We start from the raw sequence: 21,757 nt of genomic DNA, 5'->3' as shown, positions 1-21,757 counted from the left end.
CACTTTAGGTGGCTTATAGCAGATATAAAAACACAGTAAAACATATTTCTTTTGTTGTTATCTGCTTTTAATCCCCCTAGAGTATGGATGGGAAGCCTATAGCTCTCCAGATATTGCTAGACTACAGCCCTCATCATTGCTGACCACTTTCCATACTGGCTGGGGTTGGTTTTTTCTGCTCCATAGTTCAAGCAGGGATATGTACTCTGTGGCTTGCAACCTCACCCCCATACCCAGATGTGGACATGCACTCAATGACAGAAGAAATCATACTAGAATGTAATGAGGGTCTGTGGCCATGTTTTACTGTATCCTCATCTACATGAGCTGCCTGGCCACTGTAAGTTTTGCTGTGGCTTTCCTTGCCAGGAAGTTACCAGACAGTTTCAACGAAGCCATGTTTATCACTTTCAGCATGTTGGTCTTCTGCAGTGTTTGGCTGTCCTTTATTCCCTCCTACCTGAGCACCAAGGGAAAATACATGGTAGCTGTGGAGATCTTCTCCATCTTAGCCTCTAGTGGTAGGTTGCTGGGTTGCATCTTCTTCCTCAAATGTTACATTGTCATTCTGAGGCCTTAGCTGAACAATAGGGAACAGCTAATAAGGAAGAAAATTTAAAGAAGTGAGAAACCTGTCATTTCTGGTATTTTGTGTTTTTCTCTGTGTTTACAGTAGAACATTTGGAAATATATGTTCAGCTGCTGCCTTATATAATTTTTTCTATGGTTCAAATTTCCATAGTTGAAAATTCATTGTAAAATTGACTAACTTGCTTTGAGGAAAACAATCATACATTTCCACATACATTATTCTCTTGTAGCATGTGTTGACAAGAAGATTCAGAGCAATTCTTATAAAAATATACATGTAAATAAATCTGTATCTAGCCTTAATTCTCAATGATCAAACTTGTCTCACAGCTTTCAGCATAATAGCATCTCCAAAATTGTACTATTGCAGGCCATGGAATATTTGAGTATTCATTTATGGTCTATTGTTCTGTACTGCTCACAGTCAGATTTCATAATCAACCTATCCATACTCAATATCATAGAGATATACGATGATCCTCTTGAGTCAGGCCAATGGCCCATCTCATAAGGCAGCCTGTACTCACACTGACCAACTAGATTCCTGTAGGAAATAGAAATACTTTATTGTCAGTGTACCACTTGTTTACAGTGAGATTAAACCTTCAAGCTGCATCCAAAAGCAAATGCACTGTCTCCACCATTGTTTCCTATGGCAGTGAGTTCTATAGATTATCTATGTACTGGGAAATAATTTACCCCCCACTGAATTGGGTTCCCTCCCCCCAAGATCTTGTCTGAATCAGGTCTCCTTGGTGAAATTCAGAGAACTAGATAAGAAAGTGTGAATGATTTCTGCCCTGGTGCTTGGGAAAGATGGCAAGAAAGAACCATGCACAGTTCATAGCATTCAACAAAGCCAGAACTGAAAAGTGATGGATCAGAACACTGTATTCTTAATACAAATATGTACAGTGGTACCTAGTGTTACAGAGGCTTCAGTTTACAGGCTCCACTAACCCAGACATAGTACCTCGGGTCAAGAACTTTGCTTCAGGATTAGAACAGAAATCGTGTGGCAGCATGGTGGCAGCAGGAGGATCCATTAGCTAAAGTGGTACCTAACGTTAAGAAAAGTTTCAGGTTAAGAACGGACCTCCAGAAAGAATTAAGTTCTTAAGCAAAGGTACCACGGTATTATATTTGTGGCAAGTATATTGTTGGACTTTCCATTGACTGTTGGCATCCTTCAGCCAATGTTTGATGAGCAGATAAAATTGATTAGACCTAACCATGATGAATGGAGAATACAAGTAAACCAGAGCTTAATCAGATTGAAAGTGGAATCAAAGAGGACAGAGAGACTTAAGGTTGTATGTGTATTCCCATAACGGACCTCAGCTTTCTAGAATCCAGGCTTAACCTCTAAATTATACTTCCTGTTATACAGCTCTTAAGGGCACAAAGCCACTGCTTTCTCTTAGTTTCTACCATAAACCACAGCCTACATTGCCAGCTTGTACTCACTTATCTGGGAGTAAGGCCCATTAAATCTTAAAACACTTGTTTCTGAGTAGACATCTGTACTGTTATACAGCAAGCTAACTATGCTTGTTAATGAGTATCTGTAAGATTATGTCCCCCTTGCAGAAGGTCCAGGTATTCAAGTGGAGACAGGAATGGAAGGAAGTAGAACTAATAATAATGATAATGATAGTAATAATTTTGTTATTTATAGCCCACCCATATGGCTGTGTTCCCCACCCACTTTAACACAGTAAAACATATTATTTCTTTTCTTGTTATCTGCTTTCAATCCCCCTAGTGCAGGGATGGGAAGCCTATAGCCCTCCAGATATTGCTAGACTACAGCCCCCATCATTGCTGACCATTTTCCATACTGACTGAGGTTGGTGGGTTTTGGAATCCCTCAACATCTGGAGTGCCACACATCCCCAACCCCTGCCCTAGCCAAAGTGAAGCAGAACACATATTTAAAAAATAAAATGCATAGGTTTGCAGATGAAGGCAGAGACATCAGCATCACTGAATGTATTTGGACACAATTAAAATTCACCAAAAAGCAGGAAAGTCAGACTCAGCAACTTTGTGAATCTTGACCCACTCACCTGGGTGTGGATGAACTGTGGGGTCTGAGAGATTTCAAGAATCCTCTTAATCCCTACGGTACCAGCTGACATAGGATGACAGAATTAGGAGAGAGTTTACATAAGCCACTATAAAAGGTGTCATACAGGAGGGCATGGGGCACCAACTCAACCTCTCCAGAGTCATCAAGTTGGCTTGCATTGACACAAATCCCTTGGAGGTCATGATGGTCACCAACAGTGGAATTTTGTCACTAGTTTCTTTTATTGGCCTGCTCATCTCATATGGATTCATTCTCTAAACAATCTGCTCCCAGAGTCCCTCTGAAGGGACCACCAAGGCTGCCTCCCCATGCACCTCTCACCTCATTGTGGACACCATGTATTTAGGCTCTGTTTGTTTAATTACCTGCCTCCATCAGCCCAGTTCATGATCTGTAAAGTGTTTTCTGTCTTCCATATCTGTGTCACCCCCTTGCAAAACCCAGCCATTTATGCTTTGAAGAAGAAGGAGGTAAAGGCTGCAATCAGAAGCCTTTCAACAAGGCTTTCTGGGCAGGTTTCCACTCAGGGCCCTCCCCACCATTAGACAGCATGACGTAGCCACCTCTAGTAGCTGATTTTGGCTGTCTCAGAATGGTCAGTTATTTAATTCACTGTTTCAATGCATTTACACATGGTGGAAAAAGTGAAAAAGGAGAAGTGAATAAGGAGAGGTTTTTCCCTCTCCTGATTGTATAACCCAGGCTCATTCAATGAAGCTGAAAAGAAAGTAATTCTTTATATTGCACACTTTGGAACAATAGACTTTGCTTGGGCCAAGTTCAGGAAAGACAGGCACAGATTGTCCCATTATGGGGTGGGATACGCAGAGTGATCTGGAATTTTCAGGGTTTGAGCGGTGGGTGGAAAGGCTGCCAGGGTCTATTTCACCACCATGTTCCCTGCAGAAATTTCTGCTTAGCAGCTGGTTTGGGGGAGAATTTGATTCAGCTGGTTTCAGGGTGCTCCTATGCAAGCAGCACCCATCAGGATTCAATTCCTGTTCTCAGTTGGGAGTCGAGGAAGGGGACACATCATCTCCTTTTTTAATACATGAAATAAGACAAAAAATATAAATTAAACTTTGATTGCTGTGCACAGATTGCATTTTTAGTATAGATGTGTGTGTTATGCTATAATCAGGTTTCTAGGTCCCAGGCTGTACAGAGCTTTAGGCACCAGTGGCTGGTGAAGTCATTTGGGTAAAGGGGGCAGAAAATTGAACAAATATGACCAACTGGTTCCTTCAGATGGAGGATGAATGACACCCTGTTCAGAGATCAAGAGGTGATTAAGAAGGCCCAAAAAACCTTGAGAGACTATTTTGAGATAAATTTGAAAACTACTGTGGAAAAAAGAGTAATCTGGGACACAAGCAAAGCAGTCATGAGGGGGTTTCTGATTCAACAGAATTCATTTAAGAAGAGAGCCCAAAATGAGAAGAAGGAAAATTTTTTGGAAAAAATAAAAGAGGGCGAGAAGAAATTGAGAGTGAAACCCAATTCACAAGAGATTCTGAGAGAAATAAAGTTACATCAAGTGCAATATATGAAGATGATAAATCCTGAAATTGAATGGAAAATTAAACAAATGAGACAAAGGACTTTTGAATCGGCAAATAAATGTGGGAAATTGTTGGCCTGGCAGATGAAGAAAAGACAAAAACTTAATACCATTACTAATTTGGAAGTGGAAGGGAAAAACATTCAGAATCCAGTGGAAATCAGAAAATGCTTCCAGAGGTACTTTAAACAATTATACACACAAGGGCCCCAGAAAGAGTTTGATATAGACCAGTATTTGAAAACAAATGGATTGCAAAAATTTCCTCAAGAAAATAAGATAATGTTGAATCACAAAATTACGGAACAGGACGTAGAAGGTGCCATTCAGAATATGCAGTTGGGAAAATCTCCAGGGCCGGACGGTGTAACCTCAAAATACTACAGAACTTTGAAAGATTGGATAATTCAACCACTAAAGGAGGTTTTGTAATGAAATTTTGCAGGGGGGAAAAGCGCCAGAGTCGTGGAAAGAAGCATTTATTACACTTATACCGAAAACTGAGTCTGAAAAGACAGAACTTAAGAACTACAGACCCATATCCCTGCTGAATGTGGATTACAAAATATTTGCTGATATTTTGGCTAAAAAGCCAAAAAAGGTATTAGGGGAAGTGATACACAAGGACCAAGCTGGCTTTCTCCCAGGTTAATAATAATAATAATAATAATAATAATAATAATAATAATAATAATAAATTTTATTTATATCCCGCCCACCCCAGCCGAAGCTGGGCTCAGGGCGGCTAACAACAATCAAAATAGTTCAACAGTCTAAAACATTCATTATAAAATTAATTAAATCAAATTAAAATCAAATTAATGGCAACCATCAAGCAAAATTTTGTGCAGATTGCCAGAGGAGGGGGTCAGGCTGCGCCCTGACAAAAGGCCTGGTGGAACAGCTCTGTCTTGCAGGCCCTGTGGAAGGATGTCAGGTCCTGCAGGGCCCTTGTCTCTTGTGACAGAGCGTTCCACCAGATTGGAGCCGCGGCCGAGAAGGCCCTGGCTCTAGTTGAGGCCAGCCTAACCTCTCTGAGGCCTGGGATCTTTAGGGTGTTTTTATTTGCAGACCGTAAATTTCTCTGTGGGACATACCAGGAGAGGCGGTCTCGTAGGTACGAGGGTCCTAGGCCGTATAGGGCTTTAAACGTTAAAACCAGACCTTAAACCTGATCCTGTACTCCACCGGGAGCCAGTGCAGCTGGTACAGCACCGGATGGATATGATCTCACAGCGAGGACCCCGTAAGGAGTCTCGCCGCGGCATTCTGCACCCGCTGGAGTTTCTGGGTCAGTCTCAAGGGCTGCCCCACGTAGAGCGAGTTACAATAATCCAGTCTGGAGGTGACCGTCACATGGATCACAGTGGCTAGGTCAGGGCGAGAGAGATAAGGAGCCAACTGCTTAGCTTGGCGGAGATGAAAAAATGCCGCCTTTGTTATAGCTGTAATCTGCACCTCCATAGAGAGGGAGGTATCGAAGATTACACCCAAACTCTTCACGGATGATGCTGGCACTAATTGCACCCCCGCAAGAGACGGGAGTTGCCCCCTCAATCCCATATCGCTCCGTCCCAGCCAGAGGACCTCTGTCTTCGAAGGATTTAACTTCAACCGGCTCCCACGTAACCATCCAGCCACAGCTTCCAGGCATCTGGTCAGTGTATCTGGGGCCGAGTCAGGATGGCCATCCATCAACAGATAGAGTTGGGTGTCATCGGCATACTGATGGCAACCCAGCCCAAAACTCCGGACAAGCTGGGCGAGGGGGCGCATAAAGATGTTAAAAAGCATCGGGGAGAGAATCGCACCCTGAGGCACTCCACACACCAAGGAGTGGCGCGATGACAATTCCCCCCCAAGCGCCACCCTCTGTCCCCGACCGGAGAGAAACGAGCGCAGCCATTGAAGGACTGTGCCCTGGATCCCCACGTCGGCAAGGCGGCGGTCCAGGAGTTCGTGATCGACCATGTCGAAGGCTGCTGACAGGTCTAGAAGAATCAGCAGCCCCGACCCGCCTCGATCCAGCTGCAGGTTGACATTTGTCTGATAATACGAGGAATATAATCAACATTTTGGAGAAGTTACAAGAAGATATTAATACTAACACAGTTTTGATCTTTGTGGACGCCGAGAAAGCCTTTGACAATATTTATTGGAGTTTTATGAAGAAAAATCTTCAGGGGATGGGGGTTGGTCAAGAATTTGAAAACGGTATAAGTGCAATGTATTCAGAAGAAAAAGCTAAGCTAATAGTGAATAACGTGGTGACAGAGGAATTTAAGATAGAGAAAGGGACGTGGTGACAGAGGAATTTAAGATAGAGAAAGGGACACGACAAGGCTGCCCAATTTCCCCATTACTTTTTATTTCGGTCCTGGAGGTTCTGTTTAATATGATTAGAAGGGACCGTTTGATTAAAGGCATAATGGTCGGAGCTAAACAATATAAACTGAAAGCCTTTGCAGATGACCTAGTATTGACATTACAGGAGCCAGAATCTACTACTAAAAGAGTATTAGAATTGATTCATGAATTTGGTCATGTGGCAGGATTTAAGTTGAATAAGCTAAAAACGAAAGTTTTGAAGAAAAACTTAACAATGATTGATGCTTAAGACTAACACAGGAACACCACAGGGATGCGTACTCAGTCCGCTCCTTTATATTCTCTACACGTATGATTGGATTGTGTCGCTACTCACCCTAGTAATAGGGTTGTCAAATTTGCAGATGACACAACTGTGATTGGGCTCATCCCTGTATTCTTTTTTTTCTGTTTTTATAATTTTTCTTGGCTTTTGTATTTTGTGTTGTACATTTTAACCGCTCCTTCAGGAAAGATAATTGGAGCGTAAAGGGAAACGCCATTGAACAGACTAAGACCTTCCAATACTTAGGCATTACTTTTTCTTATAATGCCAAATTGTCAACACACTTGACCACATCAGCTATATCAGCAGGAAGAAGTGCAAATGCTATCCTTAGACTATTCAGAAGGAAAGGAGCTGGCTTCCTCCCGATGGCCCTAACAGTCTTTCAGGCAAAATCTTTAGCCCAACTCCTATATGGCTCTCAAATTAGCCCCCACTGCCAACCTTAAGACCCTTGAAACAGTACAATCTAAATTTTTAAGATCACTATTTGCTACCCCTAAGTGTACACCTAATGCAGTCTTAAGGCAAGAGGCAGGACTGCCCAGAGTGGAATTAAAAGTCTGGGAACAAGCAATATCCCTCTGGCTGAAAATCCATTTCAATCCTAAGGGACTATTACCCTGCTTCCTGGCCGCAGTTCCCTATCCTCCTTGGCTCATGCAAATAACTAACAAGATCAAACAAATTGGCCTAAACCCTGAAAATCTTTTTATTGGAACCTTGAACAAGGCAAAAGCAATTATCACTAGGAGACTTTATGATATTGAACTGCAACAAGAAGGCGCCCTACTCCTGGAGACGTATAAATGTTTAAAAGCTTTGCCTAATTTTGCAGCTGCCCCTTACTTAACTAACATTACTAACGAAGCCTATAGATGGGCTTTCTCTAGAGCCCGCTTTGAGACAATGCCCTCAGCAGTGCTGTACGGCAAATTCACGCGGGTCCCAATGCATGCGCGTCTCTGCCCCTGTATGTCTAATAAGGTAGAATCTGTCACACACATTCTTCTATTTTGCGAATTTTATAGTGAAGAACGAGTTCAACTTATTTTACCGCTTCTATCAAAATTTATACCCCTTCAATATTATTTGGAATCCTCCCCCGAAATTCTTCGAAAATACCTCCTGGAAGATTCCTCAAGCTCAATATCATATGAGGTGGCTAAATTTTGCACTTTAGTAATTAGGAAGCGTAAATCTCTTCTGTTGAATGGCACACTGCGAAGTTCCCTTGTGTAACCTTTTTTTCTTCTTCTGGGGTTGCTGTTGATTTCTTGTTGTTTGATGTCACTGGCTTTGGCCGCAATAAAACTTGACTGACTGGTATTTTGTGTTTGGACCTCGAAGTTTTTGACTGTTTGTGAAACTTTAATAAATATTATTTTTTTTTAAAAAATGAACAAATATGAGGGCTTTGCGCAGTTCCATCACCCTCAACCTGGGGTGACCCAATCAGGACTCAAGGTAATCTTGGGTGCAGGTAGAGCTAATGGGGTACCCAGAATACATCGCTCATTCGGTCCTTGGTGAGGTGCTACTTCACCCAACGCTTGAAGACTGGGATTGCACCTGTGGCGATCACACAGGGCCCCCGGACGTTTCACGGGCTATTGACCCTGTCCCGCCACTGCGGTTGCTTTCTTCGCTGCCACCACCCCGCTGCCACCACCCCGTCCAGACAGTTGTTAACGTAAACTAATAATCAAGTTTATTTTTATGTGCAGGAATAAGCGTATGGTGTCGGGTTTTTTTGCTCGTCAGTTTCTTAAATCTTAGTTCCTACAACTTCAAACTGAATTATTCCCAACTATCTATCTAACTCCCTAACAATTCCTCTCACTCCCTCACAATACAACTCAACCAATCCACTGCGTATTCCACCCTCTTCCTTCTCCAACGCCCAAGCCTCAACTCCCAACTGACAAACGTCAACTCACAACTCCCAAACCTCCTTTCAAAACCTCCCACTCTATCTTTTACTCCCCCCTTGCATTCTCACTGGCCAATCACATCACACCCATTTTAACCCTTTCCTTGACCCATCCTGGGAGGCAAACGCCACAGCAACCAATGACTTAACCACCAAAAGTTTTGAAGTTTTGCTACAATGAAGGCAAAACCTATGGCCAATTTGTCTACAGGCAAATTCCTCCCCATCTCCGAATATGGCAACCGTAAGCAACCATAGTAAGGTCAGCAGGTAGAAGAAAAATAAAGTGGTTAAACGGAATGACGCTTAGGGAGAAAACCTATTTTAGATAATGACCTGAAAAGGAAAATACATTTTACAAGAACGATAATTAATTGACCTGAATTGTGAATGGAAATCAAAAGGGAGGGTGGGAGGGTGTTGCTCTTCACCCAGCCGTGCTGCGAGAGCCTCCTGCAACCACCCTTTTAAGCCTCACTGCCAGGCCAGACAAGGCAGCAGCCAATAGCCACAGCCAGCAAGGGATTGTGCTCCAGGAGGCACCACTGACTGGCCCATTTATGGTGCCTTTTGGGTTGGAAAGACCCCTCCCTTTTGAGATCCAATGGCAAAGAATAATTCCTCTCCAAAGGCCAGCATATGTGTGTGCCTAGGCCATCGGGGAAGGAGGGTGAGAGTGAGGTTATGAAACTGTCACCCTGTGGGAAAGTGGTGAGCAGCCATTGTTCTCATGCCACATGGTTGATGTGGATCCAGGTCCACTCAACCAAATTCCAAGATGCTGAAAACACCATAAAACATTTTGAAGTCTCCATTTTTTACAAGGTCTTCTATTATGAACTTCAAAATTCACCAATACACCACTGGTCCCTTATTATCTATTGAAAGGGAATTAAACACAACAGTTCTGAATCTGTCACAAACACATTTTCTTCTGCAATTCCAAAGGGGTTCACAAGCATTGAATAAATAACTATATTCCAGCTTGGTTATTAACAGGGCTATAATTAAATCTGCTGCTTCTCAAAAAACCCTGTGGACTTTCAGTGGCCACTTGCAGAAGTAACATAAAAGATACCCAAATTAACCAGAATGATTTAAATAGGGTCTGGGATCCACAAGTCTGTTCTTACATAGTCCCAGATTGCATCATCTCAGGAAGCGTTACTACCATTCAAATGATACTATTTTAAACTGGAGAAGCTAATTATAATATTGCTTGAGAAATCATGGGTTCTGTGTAGAACAAACAGTTGGTTTTTTAGTGAGAATGTTTGTTTTAGTGTTCTTCCTGCTGGAACTGATTTCTTATAATGTATGTCAGGCTCACGTAGCAAAATGTAGGCTCCAAGGTCCACACGATCCACTTCACACGTATCATCAGCCAGGAGATTTTATCATTGGGGGCATTGTTTTCCATGGTGGCTTCATCTCGTCTGCAGCAACATTCACTGAGGAGCCCCCACCAGCGCTGCCTGAAGAGCTTGTGTAAGAACTAAGCCACTCATTTATTACATCCGTGGAATGATCAAACGTAGAGTTGCAGCCTCAAAATAATGACTAAGGCTGCAAACTTCGGCCCATTTACCAAGGAATAACAACTTTGCAAATCAGTGGGACATAGGCTGATGTAAAAATTCATAAGAATGTCTTGTGAATTAAGAGAATACTGAAGAAGCTCCCATTTCTCAATAGGAAAAATAAATATAAGTGTATTGAAATGTATGAATGTTTATGTGTCTGGGAGAACCATTTGATCAGCTAACTTTTATAGACCTTATCTGAACTAGAGTGCTAGTAAGAACACATTTTTGAAAAACCTGATCTGTTGCTGAATATCCTTATGCTTTCATTTTCTGAACTTAGACTAAGCTTTGTTTCAGCACTGAAAGGTACTTATTATGAAGTATACAATTCAGTGAATTCCACGACCATCACTGACTCATGAAAAAGAAGTCACTGCAGGGAGAGACCAGAGACTTTGTAAGTGTCAGAAAAAGACCTCAGTCATGTAAGGGAAGATGTCCCATGGGCCCCCCATTAGCAACCCCTGCTCTAGATACACCTTAAAATATTGGAAAACTGGGACAAAAATGACACAAGAGTTCCATTAGGGACAAATGCAGAAATCTAAGATGAGGAACACTTATGATGAGAATGAGGGGAGGAATGATAGCCATTTTCAAATATCTCAAGGGCTGTCACCAGGAAGATGTAACACTCTTGTTTTCTCTTGCTCCGGAGGTTAGGAATCAAATTAGCTTCTTCAAGTTACAAGAGAGGAGATTTCAACTAAACATCAGGAAGAATTTTTCATTGATAAGAGCTGTTGAATAGTAGAATGGACTGTGAGTTAATCCAAATGAACACAATATAATTAATTGCTGTGTTGTTATGTAAAAGGATAGATCTGCTGAAGTTCCTGCTGATACCATTTGCAACTCTCATTCTAGGGTGGTGCCTAAGATTTACCAGCACATCGTGGCCTTGGCATTTGCAGTCAAGGAGGTCAACGAAGACCCTCACATCTTACCCAATATCACCTTGGGCTTCCACTTATATGACAGCTATAACAATGCAAGGAGCACATATCTTGCCACACTGCTGCTTCTATCCATGGTGAAGAAATTTGTCCCTAACTATATATGTGATGTTGAAAATAATCTGACTGGGGTCATTGGGGGACTGGATTCTGAAATTTCCATTTATGTGGCCACTGTTTTGGATATCTTTAAGATTCCGCAGGTAGGACACCTATGTACAATACCTCTATTAGCTTGCATAGAGAAGGCGGCAGGTTCCTCAGCATCAGTTCAGGGTGTATCACCAGTTCAGGGTGAAGATGAAATTGGGAGCAGAACCATGTACACCACCTTGAGACCCTTGGAAAATAAAGTTGGTACATAATTATAATATAAACAAACAAACGTCAATAAGGGGAAATGTGCAATACCAGATAAAAATGTCACCCCCCCCATCTTACACACACATCTAAAACACTGTTATCCCAGAGGCCAGTGATGGGAAAGTGGGCTTCTCCCTCACCAGCTGCTTTTTGGTTATGCAGTATTTTCTGCTTAGTGCGGAGGGTATTTGAATTGAATAACTGGGGTAAAGGGGAAATTGTTTACAGGATAAAAGCTGACAGGTAGGTGCCAATAGTAAAATTAGTGATCAGGGCATCTCAAAAAAGCTACTGGGGAAGAGGGGGGGGGGAATTGCTTACAGCTAAAACAACTGACAGGTAGGTGCCAGTACCATAATTCTTCTTCTTTATTGCACCAAACACAAATAAGTTATGGAAAATTGAAGATACAATCCAGTTCTGCAGAAGAACAATAATAATAGAAAGCAGTTGAGTTAGAAGTGAAATAAATGTTCATAAATAAAGTCTGAGAAGAATCAGCACAGTTTTGCTGTGGGGTGGGTTATGTGCATCATGAAGAAGAAAGAAGCTCCAGAGAAGAAATATGTATCTGATCCAACTTGCGATTTTGACAAAGCCAGATAATGTTTAGGTAATCTGCTGCTTGGGGCATGGTATGTTCCCCATTCAGTTTTATCCATTGTAGAAGACCTTGTCGAATTTTGCAACTACTCAAAAAATGTTTGTTTTTTTAAAAGTAAAATAGACACAATGCCCTTCTCCAGTCATCAAAGTGTTAACAAAATTTGCAAAACTAAAACATACACAGTCCCCTCTCCAGTCATCAAGTGAAAGGTTGAAAAATGAGAAAAGGGAGATGATCCCAGTTTTCAGCCCATCTGCATGGGTCTTTTTTGTAAAACTGAGAGAGAGGCAAACAAACACTGAAAAATTGGGAAAGGGCATATTTGATTAAAAGGGATCTCCACAAAATGATTATGAATACTGTGAAAGGAATCTACTTTGTCTCTTCTCTTCCTCCATTTACTTTTTAGCTCATTTATGGCTCTGCTCCAGTGATGAATGAGAAAAGCCCAGGACTTCCCTTCTACCAGATGGCAGCCTCAGAAGCCCTTCAGTATGAGGGAATTCTCTCTTTGCTTCTGCATTTCAGGTGGACGTGGATTGGAGTCATTGCAATGGACAATGACAACGGAGAAAGATTTGTGCAAACCATTTTCCCAATGTTTACCAAGAGTGGTGTGTGTTTTGCATTCCTAGAAAGAATCCCTGATTTTAGTTTTATTTCTGAAATTAATGGCATGCTACAACAGGGAGCAATTATAAACCATAAAATTCTTAGCAGCAAAGCTAATGTCATGGTGGCAAATGGAGAATCTTATTCCATGGCAACTTTTAGATGGCTTCCATACCTATCAGAACATGATGACATGATAAACAATATAAAAAGCAAAGTATGGATAACAACAGCCCAGATTGAGTTTGCTTCATTTGTCTTTCAAAGGAATTGGGATTCAAGAGTATTCAATGGTGCTATAGCCTTTGAAATTCACTTTAGAAACCCACCAGGATTTAATCAGTATGTTCTGCACAGAAACCCTTCCAGCACAGATGGGGACGGTTTTATCAGGGACTTCTGGCAACAGGCCTTTGAATGTGTATTCCCAGATATTACTGCAGACAAGGTGGAGGGGAATATTTGCACCGGAGAAGAGAAGCTGGAGAACCTTCCTGGATCATTTTTTGAAATGAGCATGACAGGCCACAGTTACGGTATCCACAGTGCTGTCTACGCCATGGCCCATGCTTTACATGCCATGTTCGCATCCAGACTCAGACACAGAGGAATGGCGTACAGAGGGAGAGGGAACGATCAGAATCTACAGTTTTGGCAGGTAATAGGCTGAACATCCTCAACTGGAAGAGACCTGTTATTCTCTGATAAAGTATGGGTTTCCAAATGTTGCTCATTGCTCTCAGAGAAAAAAAGGTTTTGTGTGACAGAAGTTGGGAGGTCTCTGAGATGCCACTGTATTCACAGATAACAAGCAGTAGTCATGGCCGAGAGAGATGCTCAGCATTCTCTCTATCCCATATACACCAAATCCTCCCTCAGAGCATGTGGTCACATACCACTGTTGTGTCCCCTGAGATGCAGAGGGACAGAGGGAAATTGGTGTGGGGCAGGGGAGATAAAGAAAGGTTGTAAATAAGGGGAGAGGGAGAGAGAGGGATGTGGAAGAGAGAAAATTGGTGGTCTCTCCATCCTTGGACCTGACTCTACTTACAGTTGACTGTATCACCACCCACCTCTTGCTCCAGGTCCTGCCCACAGGAAAAAAGATACCTCAGTCTTGTATTAGAACTGCAGTCTTTTCCAAACAATTGCCTCTTCTGTATTCAATCTAGCTCCATCACTTTCTGAGAAGTATCTCATTTAACAATACGGCAGGAGATGTGGTCTTCATCAACCAGAATGGAGAGGCAGCATCTAGCTTGGATATTGTCAACTGGATTATATTCTCCAACCAAAGTTTGCACAGAGTGAGAGTTGGGAGGATAGATCCACAGGCTCCTCCAGGCCAATCATTCATCCTTGATCAAGATGCCATAACATGGCACAGTTGGTTTAATGAGGTAGGGCCGAATTGTTAGATAATTCCAAAGAGATTCAATCTTGCATAAGCAATGATCATTCACCTGCATGTCTATTCACTGTCTTTTCAACTGCAAGTTACTGTGTAGAACATGACGAATGCATCCAAGTACCAGATTAAGAGCCAAAAGCTTGCTGCTAGAAGCCACAAAATGAGTAAAGGAAAATATTTTATTAAGGATGATACAAAACAGAACACAGAGAGACTTCGTGTGAATATGGTTGCTTTGATCTAGGTCAAATACCAGTTTTTCTATGAAAAGGCCTGGAGATAGGAGTGCAGGGTTTTTTCCCAGCCAATCAGGGCCTCTGCATTTATTTTGCCTGCACAAGAGGGTGTACGTGGTGAAAGACCAGGAAACTATGAAGTGGATGATCTGTTTGACCTTGAAGCAATCTTACATCAGAGAGTGCACATAAGTGGTTAGTTGGAGTAACTAATGGGTTTTCCTTTCCTCTGGAAGACTGCAATGTGAATTTTAAGTAAAAATAGAAATCTATATTAATATAAACATAAGAATTAGGATATCTTTACATTTACAAAATACTGATTTTAAACTTAGTTAAAGAGGATTCATTAATAGATAAGCCCCAAGATTTCACCTTTCTTACTAAAAGGTGGAGGAATGAGCTGGTTGGGAAAGGGAGTTATAATAATACCAGAGCAAGAAAATGGGAACCGACAGCAGCAGGTACAGGAGACAGCTAGTCTTCTAAGTTCATAAGTGGAAGAGGAGGAAGCAAGAGAAGTGGTCAAGACTGAGAGAGTGAAGGAGAGAGCTGAGAAGAAAGGTGTAAAGAGCAAGTGACTGGGCATTAGGAATGGATACATTAGTCTTTAAAAAAGAGTTATCTTCTTAAAGTTTAAAAAAGAGTTACCTTCTGCTTTTTCATTTATGGTATAGACTCAGCCTCTTTCTGTCTGTACTGAGAGATGCCTTCCAGGATCCAGCAAGAAAGTGAAGGAGGGACAGCCCCCTTGCTGCTATGATTGCATCCCATGTGCAGAGGGGAAGATTGCAAACCAGGATGGTAAGAGAAATAAATAGATTAAATAGATCCAGACTCAGCAGTAATAATTGAAAGGTGTTGTAAGGATAGCTGAGTTTACGTTTCAAAATAGATAATCTACTGTATGCATTATCCTGCCTCTTTGTGATCATTGCCTTTCAGTGGTACCTCAGGTTACATACGCTTCAGGTTACACACTCCGCTAACCCAGAAATAGTGCTTCAGGTTAAGAACTTTGCTTCAGGATAAGAACAGAAATTGGGGTCTGGTGGCGCGGCAGCAGCAGGAGGCCCCATTAGCTAAAGTGGTGCTTCAGATTAAGAACAGTTTAAGGTTAAGAACGGACCTCAGGAACGAATTAAGTACTTAACCTGAGGTACCACTGTAGTTTAAATATGCCAATCAAATGACAATGACTATGCATTGAGAGTAATTGGATGGTATGTAGTTCAAATCATATCTAGAGGGGGCCTTGTTACTCCTTCTGACTTACACAGGCTGCATCAAGGATAGGGTGAATAAAGATTTATATGTTAGTGGCTCTGGCTGTGGCACCACACAGCTCTGAACCGATTAAAATCAGTAATAGCACTTTGCAGAGCACCAGACAGTTCCAGAGATGTGTTTTGATTAAAAGAGAGCTCTTTTCTTCTCAGACAGAAAGTAAACATTTCAGAAAGTTGACATGATATGAGCTAATTTCTTTATTTCCCCCCAGATATGAATAACTGCCATAAATGCCCAGACAAAGACTATCCAAGCAGAAACCGGGATGCATGCCTACCGAAGGATATCAGCTTCTTGTCTTATGAAGAACCTTTGGGCAGCAGTTTAGCCTCATTTTCTCTTTTCCTTTCCTTGATCACAGCTCTGGTACTAGGGACATTTATGAAACACCACGACACACCCATTGTCATTGCAAACAACCGAAACCTCACCTACACTCTCCTCATCTCTCTCCTGCTCTGCTTCCTTTGTGCATTGCTCTTCATTGGCCAACCTGAGAAGGTCACATGTCTCCTCCGGCAAACAGCTTTTGGCATCATCTTCTCAACTGCTGTTTCTTGTGTCCTGGCAAAAACCTTCACAGTGGTTTTGGCCTTCATGGCTACAAAACCAGAATCCAGGATGAGGAAATGGGTGGGGAAAGGACTAGGCCACTCCATTCTCCTTTCCTGCTCCATAGTTCAAGCAGGGATATGTACTGTGTGGCTGGCAACCTCTCCCCCATACCCTGATGTAGACATGCATTCAATAACAGAACAAATGATACTAGAATGTAATGAAGGGTCTGTGGCCATGTTTTACTGTGTCCTCATCTACATGAGCTGCCTGGCCACTGTAAGTTTTGCTGTGGCTTTCCTTGCCAGGAAGTTACCAGACAGTTTCAACGAAGCCAAGTTTATCACTTTCAGCATGTTGGTCTTCTGCAGTGTTTGGCTGTCCTTTATTCCCTCCTACCTGAGCACCAAGGGAAAATATATGGTAGCTGTGGAGATCTTCTCCATCTTAGCCTCTGGTGGTGGGTTGCTGGGTTGCATCTTCTTCCCCAAATGTTACATTATCATTCTGAGGCCTGAGCTGAACAATAGGGAACAGCTAATAAGGAAGAAAAAGTAAAGAAATGAGAAACCTGTCATCTGCTGTATTTTGTGTTTTTCTATGTGTTTACAGTAGAATAGTTGGAAATATAATTTCAGCTGCTCCCTTTTACAATTTTTTCTAGACTCCAGATTCCCATAGTTGAAATTTTCTTTGTAAAATTCGCTGCTTTGAGGAATACATTTCCACATACATTATTCTTGTGTGTTGACAAGAAGACTCAGAGCAATTTTTGTCAAAATATACATGTAAGCAAATCTGTATCTAGCCTTAATTCTCACAGCTTTCAGCATAATGTGAAACTGTACTATTGCAGGTCATGGAATTTGTAAGTATTCATTTATCGTCTATTGTTCTCTACTGCTCACCGTCAGATTTCATCATCAACCTATCCATACTCAAGATCGCAGAAATATAAGATGATTCTCTTGAGTCAGGCCAATGGCCCATCTTGTACGACAGCCTGTACTCACACTGACCAACCAGATTCCTGTGGGAAATAGAAATACTTTATTGTCACTGTACCACTTGTTTACAGCGAGATTAAACCTTCCAGTCGTATCCAAAAGCAAATGCACTGTCTCCACCATTGTTTCCTATGCCAGTGAGTTCCATAAATTATCTATGTACTGTGAAATAATTTCTCCCCCATTGAATTGGGTTCCCTGCCTGGAAGATTCTGTCTGAATCAGGTGTCCTTGGTGAAATTCAGAGAACTAGATAAGAAAGTGTGAATGATTTCTGCCCTGGTGCTTGGAAAAGATGGCAGCAAAGAACCATGCACAGTTCACTGGGCAAAGCATCCAACAAAGCCACAACTGAAAAGTTTTATTTTCACCAACACAAGTGATGGATCAGAACCCTATATTCTTAATACAAATATGTATTATATTTCTGGCAAGTATATTGTTGGACTTTCCACTGACTGTTGGCATCCTTCAGCCAATGTTTGATGAGTAGATAAAATTGATTAGACCTAACCATGATGAAGGGAGAATACAAGTAAACCAGAGCTTAATCAGATTGAAAGTGGAATCAAAGAGGACAGAGAGACTTCAGGTTGTATGTGTATTCCCATAACGGACCTCAGCTTTCTGGAATCCAGGCTTAACCTCTGAATTATACCTCCTGTTATACAGCTCTTAAGGGCACAAAGCCACTGCTTTCTCTTAGTTTCTACCATAAACCACAGCCTACATTGCCAGCTTGTACTCACTTATCTGGGAGTAAGGCCCATTAAATCTTAAAACACTTTTTTCTGAGTAGACATCTGTACTGTTATACAGCAAGCTAACTATGCTTGTTAATGAGTGTCTGTAAGATTATGTCCCCCTTGCAGAATGTCCAGGTATTCAAGTGGAGACAGGAATGGAAGGAAGTAGAACTAATAATAATGATAATGATAGTAATAATTTTATTATTTATAGCCCACCCATCTGGCTGCGTTTCCCCAACCACTATGGACGGCTTGCAGCAGATATAGAAAAACAGTAAAACATATTATTTCTTTTCTTGTTATATGCTTTCAATCCCCCTAGAGCAGATATTGATAGACTCCAGATATTGCTAGACTACAGCCCCCATCATTGCTGACCATTTTCGATACTGACTGAGGTTGGTGGGTTTTGGAATCCATCAACATCTGGAGTGCCACACATCCCCAACCCATGCCCTAGCCGAAGTGAAGCAGAATACATATTTAAAAAATAAAATGCATAGGTTTGCAGATGAAGGCAGAGACATCAGCATCACTGAATGTATTTGGACACAATTAAAATTCACCAAAAAGCAGGAAAGTCAGACTCAGCAACTTTGTGAATCTTGACCCCCTCACCTGGGTGTGGATGAACTGTGGGGTCTGAGAGATTTCAAGAATCCTCTTTCTCCCTACGGTACCAGCTGACATAGGCTGACAGAATTGGGAGAGAGTTTACATAAGCCACTATAAAAGGAGTCATACAGGAGGGCATGGGGCACCAACTCAACGTCTCCAGAGTCATCAAGTTGGCTTGCATTGACACAAATCCCTCGGAGGTCATGATGGTCACCAACAGTGGAATTTTGTCACTAGTTTCTTTTATTGGCCTGCTCATCTCATATGGATTCATTCTCTAAACCATCTGCTCCCAGGGTCCCTCTGAAGGGACCACAAAGGCTGCCTCCACAGGCACCTCTCACCTCATTGTGGTCACCATGTATTTAGGCTCTGTTTGTTTAATTACCTGCCTCCATCAGCCCAGCTCATGATCTGTAAAGTGTTTTCTGTCTTCCATATCTGTGTCACCCCCTTGCAAAACCCAGCCATTTATGCTTTGAAGAAGAAGGAGGTAAAGGCTGCAATCAGAAGCCTTTCAACAAGGCTTTCTGGGCAGGTTTCCACTCAGGGCCATCCCCACCATTAGTCAGCATGACGTAGCCACCTCTAGCAGCTGATTTTGCCTGTCTCAGAATGGTCAGTTATTTAATTCACTGTTTCAATGCATTTACACATGGTGGGAAAGTATATAGGAGAAGTGAATAAGGAGAAATGAATAAGGAGAAGTTTTTCCCTCTCCTGATTGTATAAGGTAATTTTGGGTGCAGGTAGAGCTAATGGGGTACCCAGAATACATCGCTCATTCGGTACTTGGTGGGGCGCTACTTCAACCAATGCTTGAAGACTGGGGTTACACCCAATGGCTTAACCACCAAAAGTTTTGAAGTTTTGCTACAATGAAGGCAAAACCTATGGCCAATTTGTCTACAGGCAAATTCCTCCCCATCTCCAAATATGGCAATTGTTAGAAACCACAACAAGGTCAGCAGGAAGAAGAAAAATGAAGTGGTTAAATGGAATGACACTTAGGAAGAAAAGCTATGTTAGATCATGACCTGAAAAGGAAAATACATTTTACAAGCACAAAAATTAATTGACCTGAATTGTGAATGGAAGTAAAAAGGGTGGGAGGTTGTCACTCTTCACCCAGCCATGCTGTGAGAGCCTCCTGCAACCACCCTTTTAAACCTCACTGCCAGGCCAGACAAGGCAGCAGCCAATAGCCACAGCCAGCAAGGCATGGGGCTCCAGGAGGCACCACTGAAGGGCCCATTGATGGTGCCTTTTGGGTTGGAAAGACCCCTCCCCTTTGATATCCACTAGCCAAGGAGAATTCCCCTCCGAAGGCCAGCAAATTTGTGTGCCTAGGCCATAGGGGAAGGAGGCTCTGAGTGAGGGAACACAACAGTCCCCCCTAGAAAAGTGGTGAGGGGTCATTGCCACATGGGTGATATGGATCGAGGTCCACTCAGTCAAAATTCAAGATGCTGAAAACACCGTACTACATGTTGGAGACCTCATTGTTTACAAGGTCTTCTATTATGAACTTCTAACTTCACCAATACATCACGGGCCCCTTATTATCCACTGAAAGGGAATTTAACACAATAGTTCTGAATATGTGACAAACACATTTTCTTCAGCAATTCCACAGGGGTTCACAAGCATTGAATAAATAACTAAATTCCAGCTTGGTTATCAACAGGGCTATAATTAAATCTGCTGCTGCTCAAAAATCCCTCTGGACTTTCAGGGGCCACTTGCAAAAGTAACGGAAAGGATACTAACATTATCCAGAATAATTTAAATAGGGTCTGGGATCCACAAGTCTGATCTTACATCCTGCCAGATTGCATCGTCTCAGGAAACTTAACTACCATTCAAATGAGACAATTTTTATTTTGGAGAAGCTAATTATAATATTGCCAGAGAAATCATGGGTTCCATGTAGAACAGACAGTTGCCTTTGTATTGAGAATGGTGGTTTTAGTGTTCTTGCTGCTGGAAGTGATTTCTTACAATGTATGTCTGGCACACATAGCGAAATGCATCCTCCAAGGTCCACACCACCCACTTCACACATATCATCAGCCAGGAGACTTCCTCATTGGTGGCATTGTTTCCCATGGTGGCTTCCTCGCCTCTCCAGCAACATTCACTGAGGAACCCCCACCAGCGCTGCCTGAAGAGCTTGTGTAAGAACTAAGCCACTCATTTATTACATCCACGGAATGATCAAACCTAGAGTTGCAGCCTCAGAATAGTGAGTCAGGCAGCAAATGTTTACACTTTTACCTGGGGAAATCCACTTTAGATATGAATGGGACTTATGCTGGGGCAAAAAACTGGAAGGAATCTCGTCTGAATTAAGAGAATACAGGAGAAATTCCATTTCTGGATAGAGAAATGAATATAAATGTATTGAAATATATGCACGTTTGTGTGTCTGGGAGAGGCCTTTTGAACAGCAAATTTGATAGACTTTATCTGAACTACGAGAGTGTGAGTAAGAACGAATTTTTAAAAACCTGCAATGAAACTGAAGGTTCTGATGCTTTCATTTTCTGAACTTAGACGAAAGTTTGTTTCAGCACTGAAAGGTACTTATTATGAAGTATAGAATTTAGTGAATTCCAGCGACCATCACTGACTCATGAAAATGAAGTCACTGAAGAGAGAGACCAGAGAGACCAGAGACTTTGTAAGTGTCAGAAAAAGACCTCAGACATGTAAGGGAAGACGTCCCATGAGCCCCACATTCGCAACCCCTGCTCTAGATACTATAAACCTTAAACAATTAGAAATTTGGGACAAAAGTAACAACATGAATTCCAATAGGGACAAATGCACAAATCTAAGATGAGGAACACTTAGATTGTCAGTAGTTCATGTGGAAAGGTTCAAGGGATCTACATAAACAGAAGTATAGTGTCCTGATCAAAGAAAGCAATCGTA

At 41.9% G+C, this 21,757-nt stretch overlaps 1 protein-coding gene across 2 annotated transcripts; it reads left to right on the top strand.

Annotated features, from left to right (window-relative positions):
- Positions 1-8,831: 8,831 nt before the first annotated feature.
- LOC309516836 (vomeronasal type-2 receptor 26-like) lies at positions 8,832-17,021 on the top strand. 2 transcript variants are annotated; one of them, XM_082195785.1, is made up of 6 exons: positions 8,832-9,074; positions 11,284-11,575; positions 12,752-13,612; positions 14,127-14,354; positions 15,279-15,405; positions 16,103-17,021. In XM_082195785.1, the coding sequence occupies exons 2-6, from the start codon at positions 11,447-11,449 to the stop codon at positions 17,002-17,004; spliced, it is 2,247 nt and encodes a 748-aa protein (XP_082051911.1). In that variant the 5' UTR covers positions 8,832-9,074; positions 11,284-11,446; the 3' UTR covers positions 17,005-17,021. The 2 variants fall into 2 exon arrangements, with proteins under 2 accessions (XP_082051911.1, XP_082051910.1); XM_082195784.1 differs by having other exon boundaries at positions 8,832-9,092.
- The last annotated feature ends 4,736 nt before the right edge of the window (positions 17,022-21,757 follow it).

This window comes from Podarcis vaucheri (genome assembly GCF_965113315.1).
Source record: "Podarcis vaucheri genome assembly, chromosome: 13".
Taxonomy (NCBI): domain Eukaryota; kingdom Metazoa; phylum Chordata; class Lepidosauria; order Squamata; family Lacertidae; genus Podarcis; species Podarcis vaucheri.
Note: the sequence above shows the minus strand (reverse complement) of the source record. Positions and strands in the feature narration are given on the sequence as shown.